The sequence below is a fragment of the Penicillium riverlandense genome (assembly GCF_028828495.1).
Source record: "Penicillium riverlandense strain IBT 135883 chromosome Unknown utg000001l_segment0_segment0, whole genome shotgun sequence".
NCBI lineage: Eukaryota > Fungi > Ascomycota > Eurotiomycetes > Eurotiales > Aspergillaceae > Penicillium > Penicillium riverlandense.
Window position 1 is genome coordinate 4,984,911 of NW_026643194.1, and position 17,159 is coordinate 5,002,069.

Genomic DNA, 17,159 nt, shown 5'->3' on the forward strand with positions numbered 1-17,159 from the left:
CTGTCATCTGCATGCATAGCCCTTACGTCCGCGCAATAAATGTATACCTAAATGCCACAAGAACTTTTTTGGGAAGTAACAGGGATAACGAAGGGATCCTGCAAGATCATCAAACTTGGTCGCCCGCCTCCAGCAACATATTAGGCAGGACTGGTCGCTTTGCGAGTTTCACTTGCCCCTTCCGTTAAACAAAGTATAGGGTCGCGCTTAGCACGGTACAGGGCAGAATTTCAACCGTCGACTGTGTTTCTGTGAGGATGGCAGCTGCATCAGGCCCTTTTCCTTTACCTCCTGGGTCAACAAAGTGGGACTGGCTATTCAGTCAACTGCAAGCTGCAACTGGGACGAGCCTCTTTGTCTAGTGACGATCTCTATACAGGATTTCTTGGGCTCAATAACGGAAATTCGAGCGCACCACTTAATATGGCGAGCAAAAGACTCGTCCACCTCAAGACCCGTGTAGCCAATGATACGACATTCAGCTTTGCTACTGTCACTATTGGGCCTAACAGCCATGTCCCTAATATCCGCCGCTGTAGCCACCACCAGAGCCACCACCGCCGTAGCCACCACCACCACCACCACCGCCGTAGCCACCACTGTAGCCACCACCGCCGTAGCCCCCACCACCGTATCCACTACCACCAGAAGGGCGAGCATTAGCGAGGTTGACTCTAATACGTCTACCATCTAACCTGTGATATGACACTTCGTTAGGCATTGTTTTTTTCAACATAAGTTTCACAGAGCACGTATACTTACTCTTGGTCATTGAGCGCTGTTATTGCCGCCTCTGCTTCGGTAGGATCACCAAAGGTAACGAAGCCGAAACCTCTCGCCCGACCCGTGTCACGGTCACGCATGACGATCTGTACACTGTTAGCACCCAGCGTGATCTTTGCATACGCTCTACCCAAGTAAAGCGTGGCTATAGGTGCCACCGAACGTGACGTACTGCATCGAGAATTTGACCATACTCAGAAAATGCTCCTCGTAAGCCTTCATCCGTTGTATTCCAGGACAGATTCCTTTTTGTTCAAATAGTGTAAGTGGCAGGCCAGTGGGTGAGAGTTGATAAAACCACTTGGCACCTACCCAACATAAACTTTTGCCGACATTATGAATGGCACAGGCTACTATCATATGAGATTATGAGAAGGTAGGTGGTGAGAGAATTAATAGGGAATGATGAGAAATTTCAGACCCAAAAGGCGGGGGGAAATACGACTTATTGACTAATGCCTGTTCGTGTGGGAGGGACATGGTTTTTTTGGTACGCATCATACCACAGTACATCACTGATGCTACCCCACCCACTTGCAGAAACTCGTAAGAAGCTAGGTGCGGATATGGGTCTGGGAGCTGGTAACCGCCGGTCGTGACGTGGGTCTAAAGCTAGGCACGACTACGGTACCGATGTAAATGTACCAAGTCCACGGGTTGAATCTGATCTATCAGTGCAGGAGCCCGTGCATGACCATGATTGGAACGTTTTCCCAGTTTCGTCGGTCTCAAGTGACATAGGGCAGATGCAGAACAAAGCCACTTTACACGTAACTAACTATGACTATGGTTGACCAATGATTGATGGGGGAATTTATGGAAGGTTGGAATATCTGTGTACCCGACGATCGTTGCAGGTGGCCGAGCTGATGTCCGCCCGCACCCGTGGGTATGGGGCTAACGAAACTCCGCGGAAGGGGTTGCAGCTTGCACAGCCAATTATCGCTTAGACATGGCCTGGAAGGTTTGCCTCGTAGTTATCTCGTAGAGCAACATTAATTCAGGTCGATTTGGTTCCGGTTAGCAGGCTAAAGTCCGTGTCATAGAGTCCGCGCATCCGGACCCACTAGATAAACAGATATATAAGAGGTGGACGAGGAGATAAACGGAATACCTCAGCACCCGCTAATTTCATACACTTTTAACATAATCCCATATGTCGTGAGAACCTTATATCAAGCCATGTCTGATGCAGTGATTAAAGGGTTTTATTGGGTATCTACTTCCGGCGCTACAACAAATGTTGTGTTTCTTGCATTTACGCTCGAGACACCGAGGCCCATACATGACTCCTTCTAAATGCCCATCTCAGGCAGTGGCCAGGGCACGTCCGTCAGGAGGAACTGATCCAGATCGAAGTTCTGGAGACTGGGCATATCGATAACCAGATCGCCCAACCAGGAGAGCTCTGCATCAGAGACCGGGCCATTGGGCTCGGGTATCTGGGGCGGCGGCTGAGGTAGTTGAGGCTGAGGCTGCGCAGTCGGTTCACGGGATAAATCCTCGTTTGCCGTAGCGTTACCATTTGTTGCGGTAGGAGCCGGAGCCGCAGCGGCAGCATTAACGCGCAACACCTCCGCTAAAGCACGCGTATCGTCTTCCTTGCGTCGCTGATGCATGGCGATCAGCAGGTAAGCAGTCGAGTAAGCCTCGCGCATGACCGGTGTGTCGTAAGCAGCTAGAACCTCGCGGAGGGTGCGCATCGCATCGGGAAGAAGATCGAGAGCTGCACGGTTATCAATGGCCAGCAGTGTGCAGACAATCTGGAAGGGAACGTTGGCAACCTGGTGCCACGGACAGTTGGAGGCGACCATGCCCCTCGCTGCGTGGAGGGCACGCCCAGCTAGTCCGAGTACGCGGTCAAGTAATTGACCGGATAATAGTGCGTGGGCGTTCAGAGCACGTAGGCGCCGGTAGATGCAGAGCATTAGGTTGCATTGCACTAGGATTAACGATGGGCCGGGGTAGACGAGATCAAGCACCGCGGTGAGGGCTGTTTCGAGTTCTGGGAGATCCTGCGGTGCTGGGCCGGTTGGGTCGAGGCTTTCGGAGAGAGGGAGGAGATGGAAGAGGTCTGCGCGTGCGCCTTGGGGTGCTGCCATTGGCGGGCCGCGGGGGTTTGGGGGAGAGCCGTGGCGCCGTGGAGGACGACGCGCGAGCGGCCGAGGTCAAATGAGATCCAGGTGTTGAGGTGTCGTGCCATGCCGAACAGCCGCCGGCGGGTGTCTTGGTTGCTGGAGGTGGTGCCGTCGCCATTGGGGCGAGTGGGGAGGAGTCCTGCTGCCTCGCGGTCCTGGGGTTCGAGGTGCAAACCGGCGGCTTCGACGAGATGCATCAGCGTGCAACTGGCCATCCAGGCTGCATGCGGAGAGGCTGTCATGCGCAGATACGCGGCGCGCAGGACCCAGCCTGATACTGTATCCACAGAAGGGGTCTCGGCGGACAAGACGCTCTTCTCCAAGAGGAGACGCGCTGTCTCCACGAGCTGTAGTTCTGTTGACACTATCTCGCGTTGTGAAAAGAGGTGTCCCAAGGCTGCAACGCCGCATAATACCGCATCATAAGATTGATCTGGCGGGTCAATGGACCAGCGCTTGGCGATCATTGCGGAGACAGTCTCCTTTTCCAAGAAGTTGTAGCATGAATGGATTTTGTCGAAGAAGATCCCGGTCAAGCGCTGCATCTCTTCTTGTGAAACAATCTTGGTGATGATCGACGGTGTCGGCGCCGAGTCGGACACTCCGGGCGACCGCCGTCGCTCGCCGACGTTCCATGCGAAAAGATGCAGTCGCGGTGCGTGGGCCGGGTCAATTCGCAGCCCTAGCTTTCGCACAAACGCGGCGCCGGAATTGGCCTCGAGCGCGTAAGTTTCGCCTTTTACGCGAGGCTGCTGAAGTGCAGAATAGCCATTCAGGGCTGGTCGTTGTTCGTCGGGCGCAGAGAGACTTGGACGGTACAGACTGCTCGATCGGGCGCGCTTCTTAGGCACGGCGCTGTAGATACATTCAACGCCAGACTGGGCGCAAGTCGAGCAGGGCTGGTCGCCGGAGCATTTACGCTTGCGCGCCTGGCAGGATATGCAGGCGGCGCGCGAACGCTTGCGCGGCGTGGAGTCAGTCATGGCGGAGTTGGAGTTGGAGAGATCGGCCCGTCCCCGCATTTACAGTCGAGGGCTTTTAAGGAACACAATATCTACGTAGCACAGAATTCCTATTGGAGAAGAATCATGAAGCCTATATATTTCAGTAGCTCTATTTGTATCGGATCAAATGGTTCCGGGTATCTCATAATAATGCCCACACATTATTTATTTATTGTTTCTAACTACCTCGTTGTCTCCTCTTCATACTTGCTGCCATTGGGATATCCCATCAACCCTTCCAACTCCTTCATATCCGGCATCCCCGCTGGTCCCGGCATGTACTGCAGATTGTCTCGGAACGTCGTCCCGTTCCACCAGATCTCATTCTTGTGCAGCGCCTCCATGATCCGAGCGGCATCGATGTATGTCCGAATCTCAACCATCTGCCCGTGATGGCCCCAGCGGGTCACCCACACGTTGACGATGTCGAAATCTTCCCCTGTTATTCATTGACCGTAAGCGTCGCTGCTCTCCACAGACAGTATAGTATCACTTACCAGAATTCATCACTCCCCGAAAATTCACCTCCTGCACCGACCACCGATCATTGCACCCGCCATGGATCGCCTGGGGATGTATCTGGAACTTGTCTGCATGATCGAAAAATAGCACGCTCACCCGACGCAGGGCATTCACGTAGAAATGCATCAGGTCATGGTAGTGACCGGCAATCGGATGATGGCCCACCACCGTGAAGCTGACATTCTTGTGGATCAGCGTGAACAGCTTGGTCATGTCCTTCTCCAGATCCTTGAATGAGTCCCAGATGTGCATCTGCGTCACGTACGCGCAGTCAGTCGACGGGTTCTCGAAGTAAAATCCTTCGCGGTCCCGGGGAGGCGGGTCGTGAATAAGTCCGTCGCCGTTGCAGCGGCCATCTGGATCGACCAGGCCGGTCCCGTCGCAGCCTGGCTTTTCCAGGGGTTTTTGTGTGAGGGCATCGCTGAGGGACCCCAAGACGGCCCAACAACAGAGATAGTGCCAGGCATGCATCATCAGTTACTCCCATCATCAATGTTACTTATTGGTTGTCTCTTTTATACCCGCACAGTACTTCGGGCCATTATCTCTCTGTCACACCAGGATTATCCGGGGACTTTCCACCGGCACATTATAAGTTATTACATAGTTCATTGCCTACTCCTTTCATCTGAACCATAATTAGGGCCAGACTAGGCGGATCTTAATGCCTGAAGGAAAGACATGATCTAGAGGTTTAGACCTCTACTGCCTCGAATTATCTGAAATTTACGTATCGTGTACAGACTCAGTAGTGGCCCACCTCACTTTGCCTGATATCCAGCAACCTGACAGTTTACCGTCATTTTGTCTCAGATGAACCTGAATTTCAGACGGTTTACCCATCGTCCATCCTTGTCTAACACGTACGGGTTTGGCCGTCTCCCGACAGAAAACGGTATTGTCTAGAAGACTAAAAGCGAGGGCCGCCGCCGCAATACCAGTTGCAGGATCTTCAGCATAGCCAGAGGATCTCGGAAATTGACGTGCCTCAACGAGTTGGTCTTGGGCGTTGAGGACAGCATAGGGATACAATCCAGTTGAGTCAATATTTTCACATATTTCGCGGACCAAGTCCGGATTCGGATTCAGCCCGTTGAGGATCTCGCGGCTCTTCAACGGAACCAATGTCTTGGTCCGCGATGTACGACCATTGTGTACCTTGTAACTGGGCGCTAGATCACCCTTGGTGATGCCTAAGCAGGATACAATGTCGAGAACCCGGTTGGAAGGTAAATCTTCGAGCGAGCCAGCCGGCTGAGACACACGAACGACCGGTGACCCGTCTTCGGCCTTGAGTACTTGAGCCTCGACGACGCCCGATCGAGTCGAAATGCGGATGTCATCAGTTGCGGGCAGCAATCCGAGATGGTCCATCAGCCAGATGGTGCCGACGGTAGCATGACCGCACATTTCCATTTCGTGGTTTGGGACCCAATATCTTAGAGTTAAGTGGCAATCAGCGTGTTCTCCGGCTTGCCCGGACAACACGAAACAACACTCATGGCCATTCTTCTTGGCCAGAGACTGCATCTGCGATGGGCCCAGGTCATCGGCGCCGAGGAAGATGGTGGTTGGATTGCCGCCATCCTCTCGAATGTCCAGTGAGTATGGAAAGACCGAGAGACGATAGGCATGAACGTTCTCCATGGAAACCGTTGAATGCTGCACAAATCCTACAGTCGTTAGCTTACCGGAGGGAACAAATGAGTGCCTGCGGCCTTATCTGGACCCTTATCTTCTGCCTATCGGGGGCATTACCTAACCCCGATCTCGCTGCCCTCTCATTGGCCCGGGCTCCAAAGTCGGTGAGGCGACCCCCGATGGTCGCACTGAGTCACTTGATTTGACCGCCCGGAAAACCCTTCTCTGCTTTTCTCTCTTCTTTTCCTTACCCTCCCAACCACCAAACTCAAGACTACCAACTCCACAACGATCAATCCACCATTGCTCACCTCTATGTCCTACTAAGCGGCATACTTTCTCTTTTCTGCTGACTGGTTACCCTTCCGTCGCGCTTATGTGTTTGGCACCTTCGATCTTCACCTCCCAGGACTACATCTCGGGTATGTGACCCCCGCCGCCTCAATCCAATGGCATTGACTGACCTCACCTCCTATAGACCACCTCTGGAAAGCCTCCAAGAACTGAATTGACGAACCCCAATCCGCTTGTTAATTCCTCTCTCTCTGTCAACCCCACAAAACAAAAATGTTCGCCCATTTATTCAAGGCGGCACCGGCCAGGGCTGCCGCCTTCACCACCATGAAGCAGCCGGTTGCCTCCCGCTTCATGGCCACTGTTCGCCAGCGTGCTCCCCTGGAACCGGCCACCTTCACCATTCGTGATGGTCCCATCTTCACCGGCAAGTCGTTCGGTGCCCGCTCCAACATCTCCGGCGAGGCGGTCTTCACCACCTCGCTCGTCGGCTACCCGGAGTCTCTGACCGACCCCTCGTATCGGGGCCAGATCCTGGTCTTTACCCAGCCTCTAATTGGCAACTATGGTGTGCCGTCTGCGGAGAAGGACCCCAACGGTCTTTTGAAGTACTTCGAGTCTCCGCACCTGCAGGCTTCTGGTGTGGTTGTCGCCGACGTCGCCGAGCAGTACAGCCACTGGACTGCCGTCGAGAGCCTGGGTCAGTGGTGTGCCCGTGAGGGTGTCCCCGCCATCTCCGGCGTCGATACCCGTGCCATTGTTACCTACCTCCGTGAGCAGGGTTCCTCCCTGGCTCGGATCACCGTCGGCGAGGAGTACGATGCCAACGAGGACGAGGCCTTCACGGACCCGGAGCAGATCCACCTAGTGCGCCAAGTCAGCACCAAGCAGCCCTTCCACGTGAGCGCCACTGACCCCCAGTGCCACGTTGCCGTCATCGACTGTGGTGTCAAAGAGAACATCCTGCGCAGCCTGGTCAACCGTGGCGCCAGCGTCACTGTGTTCCCCTTCGACTACCCGATCCACAAGGTGGCCCACCACTTCGACGGTGTCTTCATCTCCAACGGCCCCGGTGACCCGACTCACTGCCAGGACACCACCTACCACCTGCAGCGCCTGATGGAGACCTCCCAGATTCCCATCTTCGGTATCTGCCTGGGTCACCAGCTCCTGGCTCTGGCCGCGGGCGCGCGCACCATCAAGCTTAAGTACGGTAACCGGGCTCACAACATTCCCGCCCTGGATCTGAGCACGGGTCGCTGCCACATCACCAGCCAGAACCACGGGTACGCGGTCGACGCCTCCACTCTGCCCTCGGACTGGAAGCCGTACTTCACCAACCTGAACGACTCGAGCAACGAGGGCATGATCCACAAGTCCCGTCCGATCTTCAGCACCCAGTTCCACCCGGAGGCCAAGGGCGGCCCGCTTGACTCGTCGTACCTGTTCGACATCTACCTCGACAGCGTGCGCAAGTACAAGGCCAACCAGGCTGGCCTCTACCCGGCCCGTGATAGCCGTCCCGACCCTCTGCTGGTTGATCTGCTGGCCAAGGAGCGTGTGGGCGTGCAACCCACCACCGGCATGCAGAACGTGGCTGCTGCTGCCGCCGCCGCCGCCGCCGCTGCGTAAATACAACGGCGTCTGGGATGGAGTCCTGATTTTTTGTTGGCTATGTGTCTTTCGGGTGAATATTTCATTATCTTAGCTTGTTCATAGTTTTTCAAGACCAGATCAAATTGAATTAAAAAATGTGTCTTGGCCAGATTTATTGGCAATTCATATCATTCGTCATCACATCTTGCTCTCGGGTTGGTTCAACCTATTTCGCTACGATAGAAACCACATCCTCATCCGCCACGATGTGGCCCAATCCCACCCGCTGCGGCACATGTCGCGCACTCGCCCCCCACACAAGCGCATACTTGAAGGTATCCTTCAGCGTGCGATGGATCTGATCGCACACGTCCTCGATTGAGGAGTTGCTGCGAACAATCAGGGCTTCGTCGAAGCCAGGCTCTTCTCCTTTCCGCTTCGTGTACAGCCGCATCAGACGCAGCTCCTTCCAGATCCTCTCAACCACCTCCTGTACACCGAGATCGAGCTCACAGCTCATGACGGCCGTGTACGGCTCGCGGGCTAGTTGGTCCAGGAACTCGAGACTGACGCTGTCGATCTTGTTGTAGACGTAGAGGCTGTGAATGGAATATAAGACTTTCGTCATTAGAAGGAACAGAGAGTGGATACTTACCAGCGGATGTATTTTCGGTGATCCTTCATGATCACGTCGATGAAATCATCAATTGTAGCTGCGGGGAACATGGTCAATATTAATGTCTGAGACAGTAACCAGATGGGCAATGACATACCGTTCTCATCTCGCACCAGAACCTCACAGTTGAGCATCTTGTAATCGCGGAGAACATTGTAGATCATTTTCTCGTCCAGGTTTTTGGGCGGGGTCTGGAAAGTAATTTTCATGCCGCCGGCCTTTTTCTGCTTGAGATAAATGTTCCTGCGCAGTATGTCAGCTTCTGCATATACCAGAAAAAGAGTCGGGTGAAATAAAACGTACGGAGGCTCTTTGTTCAGTCGAATCCCAACAGCATCCAACTCCGCCTCCAGCAGAGCCCGCTGCTCTGCGCGCTTAGTAGCATCCAGAATCATCAGGATGAGATCACTAGTCTGTAGTAACTGTTAGAACATACAGACCCCTTTATGATTTGTTTGGAAGATATTATTAATCACCTTCGCGGCAGAGATAACCTGCCGCCCACGACCCTTCCCCTCGGCGGCACCTTCAATAATACCCGGCAGATCCAGAATCTGGATCTCAGCCCCGCCATACTCAAGCACACCGGGGATGGCAGTCAGCGTGGTGAATGAGTACGACGCAGCCTCACTCTTGGTCTTGGTGATCTTGGACAAGAACGTGGATTTGCCGACAGATGGGAATCCGACGAGTGCCACGCGCGCATCGCCGCTTTTGCTCACGTCAAACCCTGTGCCGCCGCCTGCACCTGCGCCGGCTGCTGGTTCGAGGAGTTGCGCTCTTAAGCGGGCGAGTTTTCTGGATTCGTTGGTTAGCTTAGCGTTCTTGTGTTTGCGATTGAGAGTCCGGAATGTGGGTGAGTAAGTACCCTTTCAATAGACCAAGATGATATTCTGTCGCCTTGTTCTCTGCGGAGTAACTGGTCAGTAAGAGGGTCTGGATCGTTGGGATCAGTGAGCATCGTACTCTGCGTCCTCCGCATCTCATCCTCGATCCTGTTAAGCAACGTCTTAGTAGGTATCCTGCAGGAGTCCTTTCGGAGGGGTACCTACTCCTTAATCTTCTCCGTAATGTTCACCATCCTGACTACCTGTGTTGGTCTCTGCAAGGATGCAAGTCAATACAACGGAAAGCAATTGCCACGACGATGAAGAGGTCCATTCGTCGATCCACAAAATGTTCCAAGCGCATTACATAAGCACCGCGGATTTGTCGCGGTGCAGCCAACGAACCTCACATCTTTCTTGCCTCCCTCACTCGCTACCACGCACAACACACCCCACCATGGCAGATACCGCACTCGCCGAGCCATCGTCGGCACCCATCTCCAACACTCCTCCGGAGGAGGGCGCGCCGCCGCAAGAAGGGGAGCAACAGCTCCAGCCAGCCAAGAAGACCAAACTCATCCGTCGCAAGAAAAGACCAGCGCGCGTGCAGGTCGACCCATCCTTCGTTAAGAATCTTCAGCCGCAGCAGGAGTCTGGGACGATGTTCAACATCTGGTACTCGAAGTACGAAGGCGGAAACCGGGGGGAGAACAACCAGTCGAACACGCCCGCTCCGGGGCGGTGCAACCTAGCGCAAGACAGTGGCTACACTCGGGCAGACCGTGTGAATGGGTCTTTCTTCTGTCTGCACTTTGCCCGGGGGACTTGCCCGAACGGCGCGGAGTGCCAGTATCTTCATAGGGCACCCACCGTCATGGACATTTTCAATCCCAATATCGATTGCTTCGGTATGGATTTTTCCCCGTCAAACCCATTCTGGTAGGAAGGAAACGGGCTAATTCTTTGGCAGGCCGCGACAAACACTCAGATTACCGAGACGATGTGAGTCCCCTACGCGAAATGCCGCGGATCATAACTGACTGTTCTGATTAGATGGGTGGTGTTGGATCTTTTATGCGGTACATTTCTACGCTTCATACTCCTTTAATAGAGAGTAAAAGTGCTAACTCCTTGACAGGCAGAATCGCACGCTCTACGTTGGTCGTATCCACGTTACGGTATGTTGTCTCTTCTCCAAGTTTTGTGAGATCAAAGAGCTAATTCAATTTTTATTAGGACGATATCGAGGAAGTGGTGTCGAGGCATTTTAGCCCATGGGGACAAATCGAGAGGACACGCGTATTGACGGGCCGTGGAGTGGCTTTCGTAACCTAGTAAGTCGGATGTCGTTGATCTTGAACGGAAAAAGGCTAATGAGCTTTGTTCGCAGCACAAATGAAAGTAACGCTCAATTTGCTAAGGAGGCAATGAGTAACCAGAGCTTGGATCACGAGGAGGTTCTCAACGTGCGCTGGGCGACTGTCGACCCGAACCCGATGGCTCAGAAACGCGACGCGCGCAGGCTAGAGGAACAGGCTGCTGAGGCGGTGCGGCGAGCACTTCCCGAGGCATTCGTGGCTGAGATTGAGGGGAGGGATCCGGATGCAAAGAAGAGGAAGAAGATTGAGGGCAGTTTCGGCCTGCAGGGCTATGATGTTCCGGATGACGTATGGCATGCTCGGAATCGACAATTGGAGGATGCGAAGGCGGCGGCTGGTCAATTGGAAGCACCGGAGCAGCCGCTTATGATCGAAGATGCGGGCCAACAAACTGGGCGTCCTGAACCGGAATCTCAGAGCGATGGTATCTTCTCCAGCTCGGCTGTTGCTGCGTTGCGGGGTCTTGCGGGTGGGACGGTCACGACTCAGGCTGCTCCCAAGTCTGCTGGGGGCCCGTTAGTCGCCTACGGAAGCGATGATGAGAGTGACTGAGCGTCCCCTCACTACCTTTGATGCCTGTGATTTTTCCCATGTACAATACTAGCGATACCTCTAAAAGATTTGAAGAAGAAGAAGAACATTACTACTGTCCGATACTTGCATATGTACTGTATTCGAACAATGGGTTGGGATATTATGAACAAAAAGGTATGAACCACGGGTGACGACCTAGGTAACAAATGCAATCCTCCCATCTACCCACGCATGCGAACCAAAAGAAATCATCCACTGTATCCGAGGTCATAATACACACACGAGCCAGTGCGGTAGTTGTAGATAAAGGCGTTAGTATAGCTCTCCTTGTTCTCCCCGCCAGCACGGCTCTCGGCTGCCAGATCCGTAAGCAGCTCGTAGACCTGGCTGAGATATTTGCGTTCCGTCAGCGGCGCATTCTGAATGACAGTGCGCCAGCTGTCCGGGTCAGCGAGGCGCGTGTCGCGGATAGAGTTGAGGACGTCGTCGCGCGTGTCGATAGCGGCGATGGGACCGTTGCGGGCGTTTTCGGCGACTTCGCGCGAACTCAAAAGGGCTGGCGGATTGTTAGAATGACTTGTGAGAAACGAAAATGGAAGGAAAAGACATACCTGACTCAACGATATTCCTCCGGTTGGTCTTCTTGCTCCGGTGCTGTGGGACGAGAATGCGCACGTCGTTCGCCTTCTCATTCGATGCCAATGTATCTTGCTGGCCCGGCAAACGAGACTGGCGCTGGTCGGCTGTTCCCTCGCGGTGGTGGCGTGCTTGGACCTCTGCTCGAAGCCAGGGCACGAGTTCTGCGCTGCGGATATCGAATTCCTCCTTGCGAACCAGGTTGCGGACTTTGAACCCACGCTCTTTGCTGTCTTGTTTCGCGATGACGATCCATCGGTGATTATGGTCTTTGTATTTGGCCAGAAGTTCTTCAAGAGATGAGGCATCTACTGCCAATTCGGCACTGATGTTGTTTGTCCAGAGATCTTCGGTCAACTTCACCCCCGTTGTGCGAAGGACGGTGGCGTCGAAGCTGGCGACGAGTACATCGCACTGATTTTTACTTAGTAAATGAGCAGAGATATGACCGCATTACTTACCCTTCGGGTTGTCCAGTAGAGCTCAGCACCAGCTTCAGAATCTTTTGGTGGAGCCTTGACCTTCATGTAGTCGACCATGGAGGAAACGAGACGATCAGAGCTAAGGTTGAATCCCACGGCGTGCGCTTGCGGGCGACTGGACAAGACCTTGGGTGCGAACTCCTTTATCAGGCCATCATATCGACCACCCGCCGCGAACACATCTCGCCGCTTGCTGTCAAAAACCAACTGGAAAAGCACACTGCCTCTGTAGAACTTGTCGTGCAGGCTGCTGAGTGGATTGATGTAGACCTTTGTCTTCACGCCAAAGCTCTGGATGTACGTCATGAGAACATTCAGTCGCGCGAATATAGGAGCAATCCGCTCCGCGAATTCGGTCCCCTCCATGATAGTCTGGAGCTTCCGCTGGGTTCCCTTCGGCGAATCTGAAGTAGTGTGAGCAGTGATAGATGAAGTAATTAAGAAGGCTACTTACCTCGGAAGTCAAATCGAGCAAGATCGTCCAAGGAAGTTGAAGCAACGCCAATGGCTGGGGATCGAAGTTCACTTCGGATCTTCTGCATCGTATATTTTCCAACATTCAGTTTGCTGATCACTTCCTTCACCAACGGGATCTGAGAGGGTGTAATGCGACAGAATTCCATAATCAGTTGCAACAGGTCCGAGTGGTTGACAAGGAAACACATTGGAGCAGACCGCAGCGGAGGAAATTCCTCAAGGACCTCATCCAGGACTTTTATCACCTCCGCCTCCTTCAGTGCTAGATCCAGTGTGTTGTAGGAGACGATGTCAAAGTCGACTTCGCGGTGAGACCTGGGCTCACTGCCATGACTGGATTCTCTGTAGACTGTGCCAAAAGCGAAAGTCTTCTCCAATGATGGATCCTGTCGCGGAATAGCGCGTGCGTTCGGCACTGTCAAGTCGAACGGTAATTGTAGAAGGTTGCCAGCTGAATCCAACAGCCGCACAGCTCCACCTGAATAATGTTGAGACCGTGGGAAAAGCGTTTGACGAGGTGATTCTACAGCCCCATGTCTTCGAAATATCGAAGTCAGTTTCTTTTTGACAAGCCCTTGAACAAGCAACTCATTGGCTGCTGGTGCATGGTGGGAATCCATGTCCCAGGCAATGTCTTCAAATTTCTTTGGAGATTGGGAGAATATGGCCGAGAGAATTTTCTTGTAGTCTGGTGAGTTCGGGTCTGACAGCAAATGCACAATAGCTCTCCGGAAGGTTTCTTCTTCTACCTGGAGAGGGATCTTGCCCTCGCGAAGAAGATCGGATGCCGAGGGACGCTCGTTCGGATTGTGGCTCAAGAGTGATTCTATGATTTGACCCTGGACTGCTTTTTCAGAATCTTGGAATGTAGATGGTAAGACATGATTCTTTTCTCTGATTGAGCGCAATGTTTTGTCTCGTTCCATGTTCGTCGGCAGCGGCTGGCACATTTCGAAGAAAATGACACCGAGCGAGAACATCTAAAGTGAATGAGCATAGACCGGAACAAACGGGGGAGAAAAGCACTTACATCAACTTTCTCGTTGTAGTGTCCGGAGAATCCAGACTTCATCTCCGGTGCAACATAGTACGTCGTCCCAAGGCTGCGAGTGAAGTTGCCTTCAAAGTCTGCCGCTGCAGATGAGCGAACGGCGGTTGTGAACTGACCACTAGTAGCAAGACCAAAATCCCCGATCCGAGGATTATTGGCTACATCAATGAAAATATTGTCTGGTTTGAGATCGCGGTGGATTATGCCATGGCTGTGGATATGGCTCAAGCCATCAAGAATTTGTCGAAACAGGCGCCAAGAGCGATCAATATCGTCATACAATCCATTCTTGATCAAGTCGCGCAGGGTCTGGGGAAAGATTAGCCTTTAGGTTCACAAATACCGAAGAAAAAAAACCCCCACATGTCTCTCGCAGTATTCCATTTGGATGTAGAGTGTCGTTAGCACGGGCCGTGCATAAGAGCCAGATCTCACACGGGCGAGTTCGGCGCCTTGTCCAGTGCCAGCTGCAGAAATTCCAAATGTCTCTCCGGTGCCTTGCTCAGAAACTGTGCCTTCATCTTCTTCTTCACTATCTGAAGCGGCGAATTCGATTTTGGGATAGCCACTGGAACTGATGAAGTCAAGACCGCCTGTGCTGAAATCGTGCCCGCCCTGGCTAGCGAAAGGATCGCCTTCTGTGGAGGAAATAGCCTCCTCTTCAATCTGGTTAAAGTCTTCTTCCAACCATGCGGTGTAGTACCGGACAACGTAGGGGTGATTCAGTCGGGATAGAAGCATGATTTCTGACAGCGTGTCTTTCAGTGCCGCAGCTGAGGTTTGCGAGATCTTTTTGACAGCATAAAAGCGGCCATCGAGCTTATTTCTCGCTTTCACCACTTGTCCAAAGCCACCACGACCCAGCTGCCCTGCTTCATCAAAATCTTGATGATATCGCGAAAGGTTTGGCATAACCCCGAGAGAGTCCATCCCTGGCCGCCTCTGTAGTGAAACTGAGTTCGAAGCTCTATCCCGCATGGCCAAAGGAGCATCCACACGGAAAAATTCAGAAGGCAGCAACTGGAATGCAGTCGGGCGCTTGCGCGGGTCTGGACGGAAGAATTCACGAAGCAAGTCTTGCAGCGGCGGCGAGAGTCCCATTGACACCATCAGTTGATTGGCTGAGGTATACCGCTGGAGAACATCCTTCCCAAAGCCCATTTGAAGCAGGACAATACCCAAATCCCAGACGTCCGTCTTCATGGTAGGCGACGCACCATCCTGTGTCAGCTCCGGAGGCAGCCAGAGTGGCGACTTGGACGTTGTTAACGAACGCTTCGCTCCAGGGCTTTCTGGCAAAGCCTCTTCGATACTGGATCGCAACTTCACGATGGTCCCACCGGAAGGATTTCTGAAGAGCATCACGCAGCCACAGTGAATGTTGCCATGGACGAAGCCACTGCGGTGGTAAAATTCCAGGGCCTCGAGAAGTTGAATCATCCAGCCACGGAGCATCTCAACAGCAACAGTGCCGACAATATCAAGGAGCTCCGAAAGTGATCCTTTGTTTGCAAATTCTAGAAGAAGAAACACGGTCCAGGAGTTATCAGGTGAATCGTATGGTGTCGGCGGGCGGTCAATCTTGAATCCCACAAAATCAATCAAGTTCTGATGCCGTAGTCGTTTCAGCCCCTCTAGCTTATCCTCGCTGCTCCGCATTTGCTCTCGGAATGTCAAGGCATCTGACCCCTTCTCGTGCAAGATAATCTCCTTGAGAACGAGTTGAGGAACAGATGAACAGCTTTCGGAAACGACGGGTCGCACAATAAACGTCTTCTTGAATTGCCTGCTTTGCAGCAGGGACTTTCCATGAACGGCACGGAAGGCCAGGGGCTGTTCGTCGGTGTCATTCACCTCTAATGGGGGGTCAAAGGCGATGGCACCAGGGGTACTTTCTGTAAGGTCGCCGACCTCGTTCGATTCAACCCCGCCAATTCGACTCTTGCGCCTCATAGTGCGCGCTTTGGTCCGCTGTCGAATCGTATCCTGGATCATTTCCTGCAGTGCGCGATCTTCTTCTGCATTTGCGGCTTCCTGCTTCCGGAGCTCCTCTTGCTTCTCCCGCTCGGCTTGTTGCATGGCTGCAGCTTCCTGCTCCATTCGCTCTTCCTCGAGGCTTGGCAGGTCCTTGTCCTGCTCCCGAGCCTGGGCGACGTCCTCCAAAACATCTTGGATTGATACTGCCAGCTCATAGATCATTTCACTTCCCAGAAGTGTCTTCGGTTTGTTCCGAATGATCTCTTGCACTCTCGAACGGGCTCCATCGCGTAGATCGTTCAGATTGCTCAACGAGAGATTGGGGACTGTTTTTGGGTACGTGGCGGGCAGCTCAACCAGCAGGACAAGGAAGACATCCGGGTTGGAGGAGGCTCGCAGGTGGAGTTTGAAGGTCACATCAGAGGATTGCTATGAATGTGTCGTCGTCAGTCGTGCCCGCAACGGCAAGCCATGAGGACCTTACCTGCCATGCCGAGCGTCGGTTCTCAACCTGTTCATAGTCGTCGCCATATATGGACTGCAAGGCCTCGACTTCGTTCTGGTGGATTTCGCGGTAATTGGTTGTGGTCTGCACGGGAGACAAGCTCGATGAATCAGAGGCCTGCTTGTCGCTGACGGGCTTCTTCTTGTGCTTGGGAGGCATGGTGGCGGCATCCAGGGCGTGCTTTCGCAGCCGGCGCTACATACGTCCCTGGACACACGGCATAAAGGGCATTGTGGAAGATACAGGACGTGTTGTGACAAGAAAGACGTGGGATGATTTTCTGCGGACAAACAGGCGGTCAGTTGGCTTATCGATAACCGCGGGGACGAAGCTTGGAGGTCGTGACATAACTATATTTTCATTCAATGGATGTGCTTCAAATCGGCAGAGATATCTATTAAGATAGATCATAGTAGATGACACGTGCACTTATTGCCAGTCCCCAAACGGGTCATAATAGCGGTGCGGTTGTTTATGCCCGGAACGCCTAACAAGCTATATCTTCCAAGCCTATATGATTAGCTATCAGGGTTGAAGCTGACATGAATTGATAATAGGCACGGCGTGAGAAGAGCATTGAGCTTTAGTGAAATACAATCACAATGGGCGAGATGTTGGGCAGCGTGTCGGTAGGTAG

General features: G+C 53.1%; 8 protein-coding genes across 8 annotated transcripts; 2 read left to right on the top strand and 6 right to left on the bottom strand.

The window, feature by feature from the left end:
- Positions 1-520: 520 nt before the first annotated feature.
- N7474_002015 (RNA recognition motif domain-containing protein) lies at positions 521-1,118 on the bottom strand (the record flags this gene model as incomplete). The annotated part of the gene is made up of 4 exons (XM_057193430.1): positions 521-695; positions 763-876; positions 942-1,028; positions 1,096-1,118. 4 exons carry the CDS (start codon positions 1,116-1,118, stop codon positions 521-523), a joined length of 399 nt encoding a protein of 132 aa, XP_057058383.1.
- A 960-nt stretch (positions 1,119-2,078) lies between these two features.
- Positions 2,079-3,904, bottom strand: N7474_002016 (putative C6 transcription factor; the record flags this gene model as incomplete). The annotated part of the gene is given in 2 exon segments (XM_057193431.1): positions 2,079-2,725; positions 2,737-3,904. The coding sequence occupies 2 exon segments, from the start codon at positions 3,902-3,904 to the stop codon at positions 2,079-2,081; spliced, it is 1,815 nt and encodes a 604-aa protein (XP_057058384.1).
- Positions 3,905-4,107: 203 nt separating this feature from the next.
- Positions 4,108-4,918, bottom strand: N7474_002017 (nuclear transport factor 2 family protein; the record flags this gene model as incomplete). The annotated part of the gene is made up of 2 exons (XM_057193432.1): positions 4,108-4,358; positions 4,423-4,918. 2 exons carry the CDS (start codon positions 4,916-4,918, stop codon positions 4,108-4,110), a joined length of 747 nt encoding a protein of 248 aa, XP_057058385.1.
- Positions 4,919-5,173: 255 nt separating this feature from the next.
- N7474_002018 (PhzF family phenazine biosynthesis protein) lies at positions 5,174-6,094 on the bottom strand (the record flags this gene model as incomplete). Its single annotated transcript, XM_057193433.1, has 1 exon — positions 5,174-6,094. One exon carries the CDS (start codon positions 6,092-6,094, stop codon positions 5,174-5,176), a length of 921 nt encoding a protein of 306 aa, XP_057058386.1.
- Positions 6,095-6,655: 561 nt separating this feature from the next.
- cpa1 (carbamoyl-phosphate synthase (glutamine-hydrolyzing) CPA1) lies at positions 6,656-8,014 on the top strand (the record flags this gene model as incomplete). The annotated part of the gene is made up of 1 exon (XM_057193434.1): positions 6,656-8,014. One exon carries the CDS (start codon positions 6,656-6,658, stop codon positions 8,012-8,014), a length of 1,359 nt encoding a protein of 452 aa, XP_057058387.1.
- A 190-nt stretch (positions 8,015-8,204) lies between these two features.
- N7474_002020 (uncharacterized protein) lies at positions 8,205-9,735 on the bottom strand (the record flags this gene model as incomplete). The annotated part of the gene is made up of 6 exons (XM_057193435.1): positions 8,205-8,577; positions 8,634-9,067; positions 9,131-9,452; positions 9,523-9,562; positions 9,621-9,649; positions 9,707-9,735. The coding sequence occupies 6 exons, from the start codon at positions 9,733-9,735 to the stop codon at positions 8,205-8,207; spliced, it is 1,227 nt and encodes a 408-aa protein (XP_057058388.1).
- Positions 9,736-9,938: 203 nt separating this feature from the next.
- Positions 9,939-11,412, top strand: cwc2 (active spliceosome conformation promoter CWC2; the record flags this gene model as incomplete). Its single annotated transcript, XM_057193436.1, has 6 exons — positions 9,939-10,389; positions 10,452-10,483; positions 10,535-10,560; positions 10,620-10,659; positions 10,718-10,815; positions 10,872-11,412. 6 exons carry the CDS (start codon positions 9,939-9,941, stop codon positions 11,410-11,412), a joined length of 1,188 nt encoding a protein of 395 aa, XP_057058389.1.
- A 230-nt stretch (positions 11,413-11,642) lies between these two features.
- Positions 11,643-16,681, bottom strand: cpcC (putative protein kinase (Gcn2); the record flags this gene model as incomplete). The annotated part of the gene is made up of 7 exons (XM_057193437.1): positions 11,643-11,950; positions 12,006-12,444; positions 12,492-12,916; positions 12,967-13,969; positions 14,020-14,349; positions 14,398-16,446; positions 16,502-16,681. The coding sequence occupies 7 exons, from the start codon at positions 16,679-16,681 to the stop codon at positions 11,643-11,645; spliced, it is 4,734 nt and encodes a 1,577-aa protein (XP_057058390.1).
- Between the last annotated feature and the right edge of the window lie 478 nt (positions 16,682-17,159).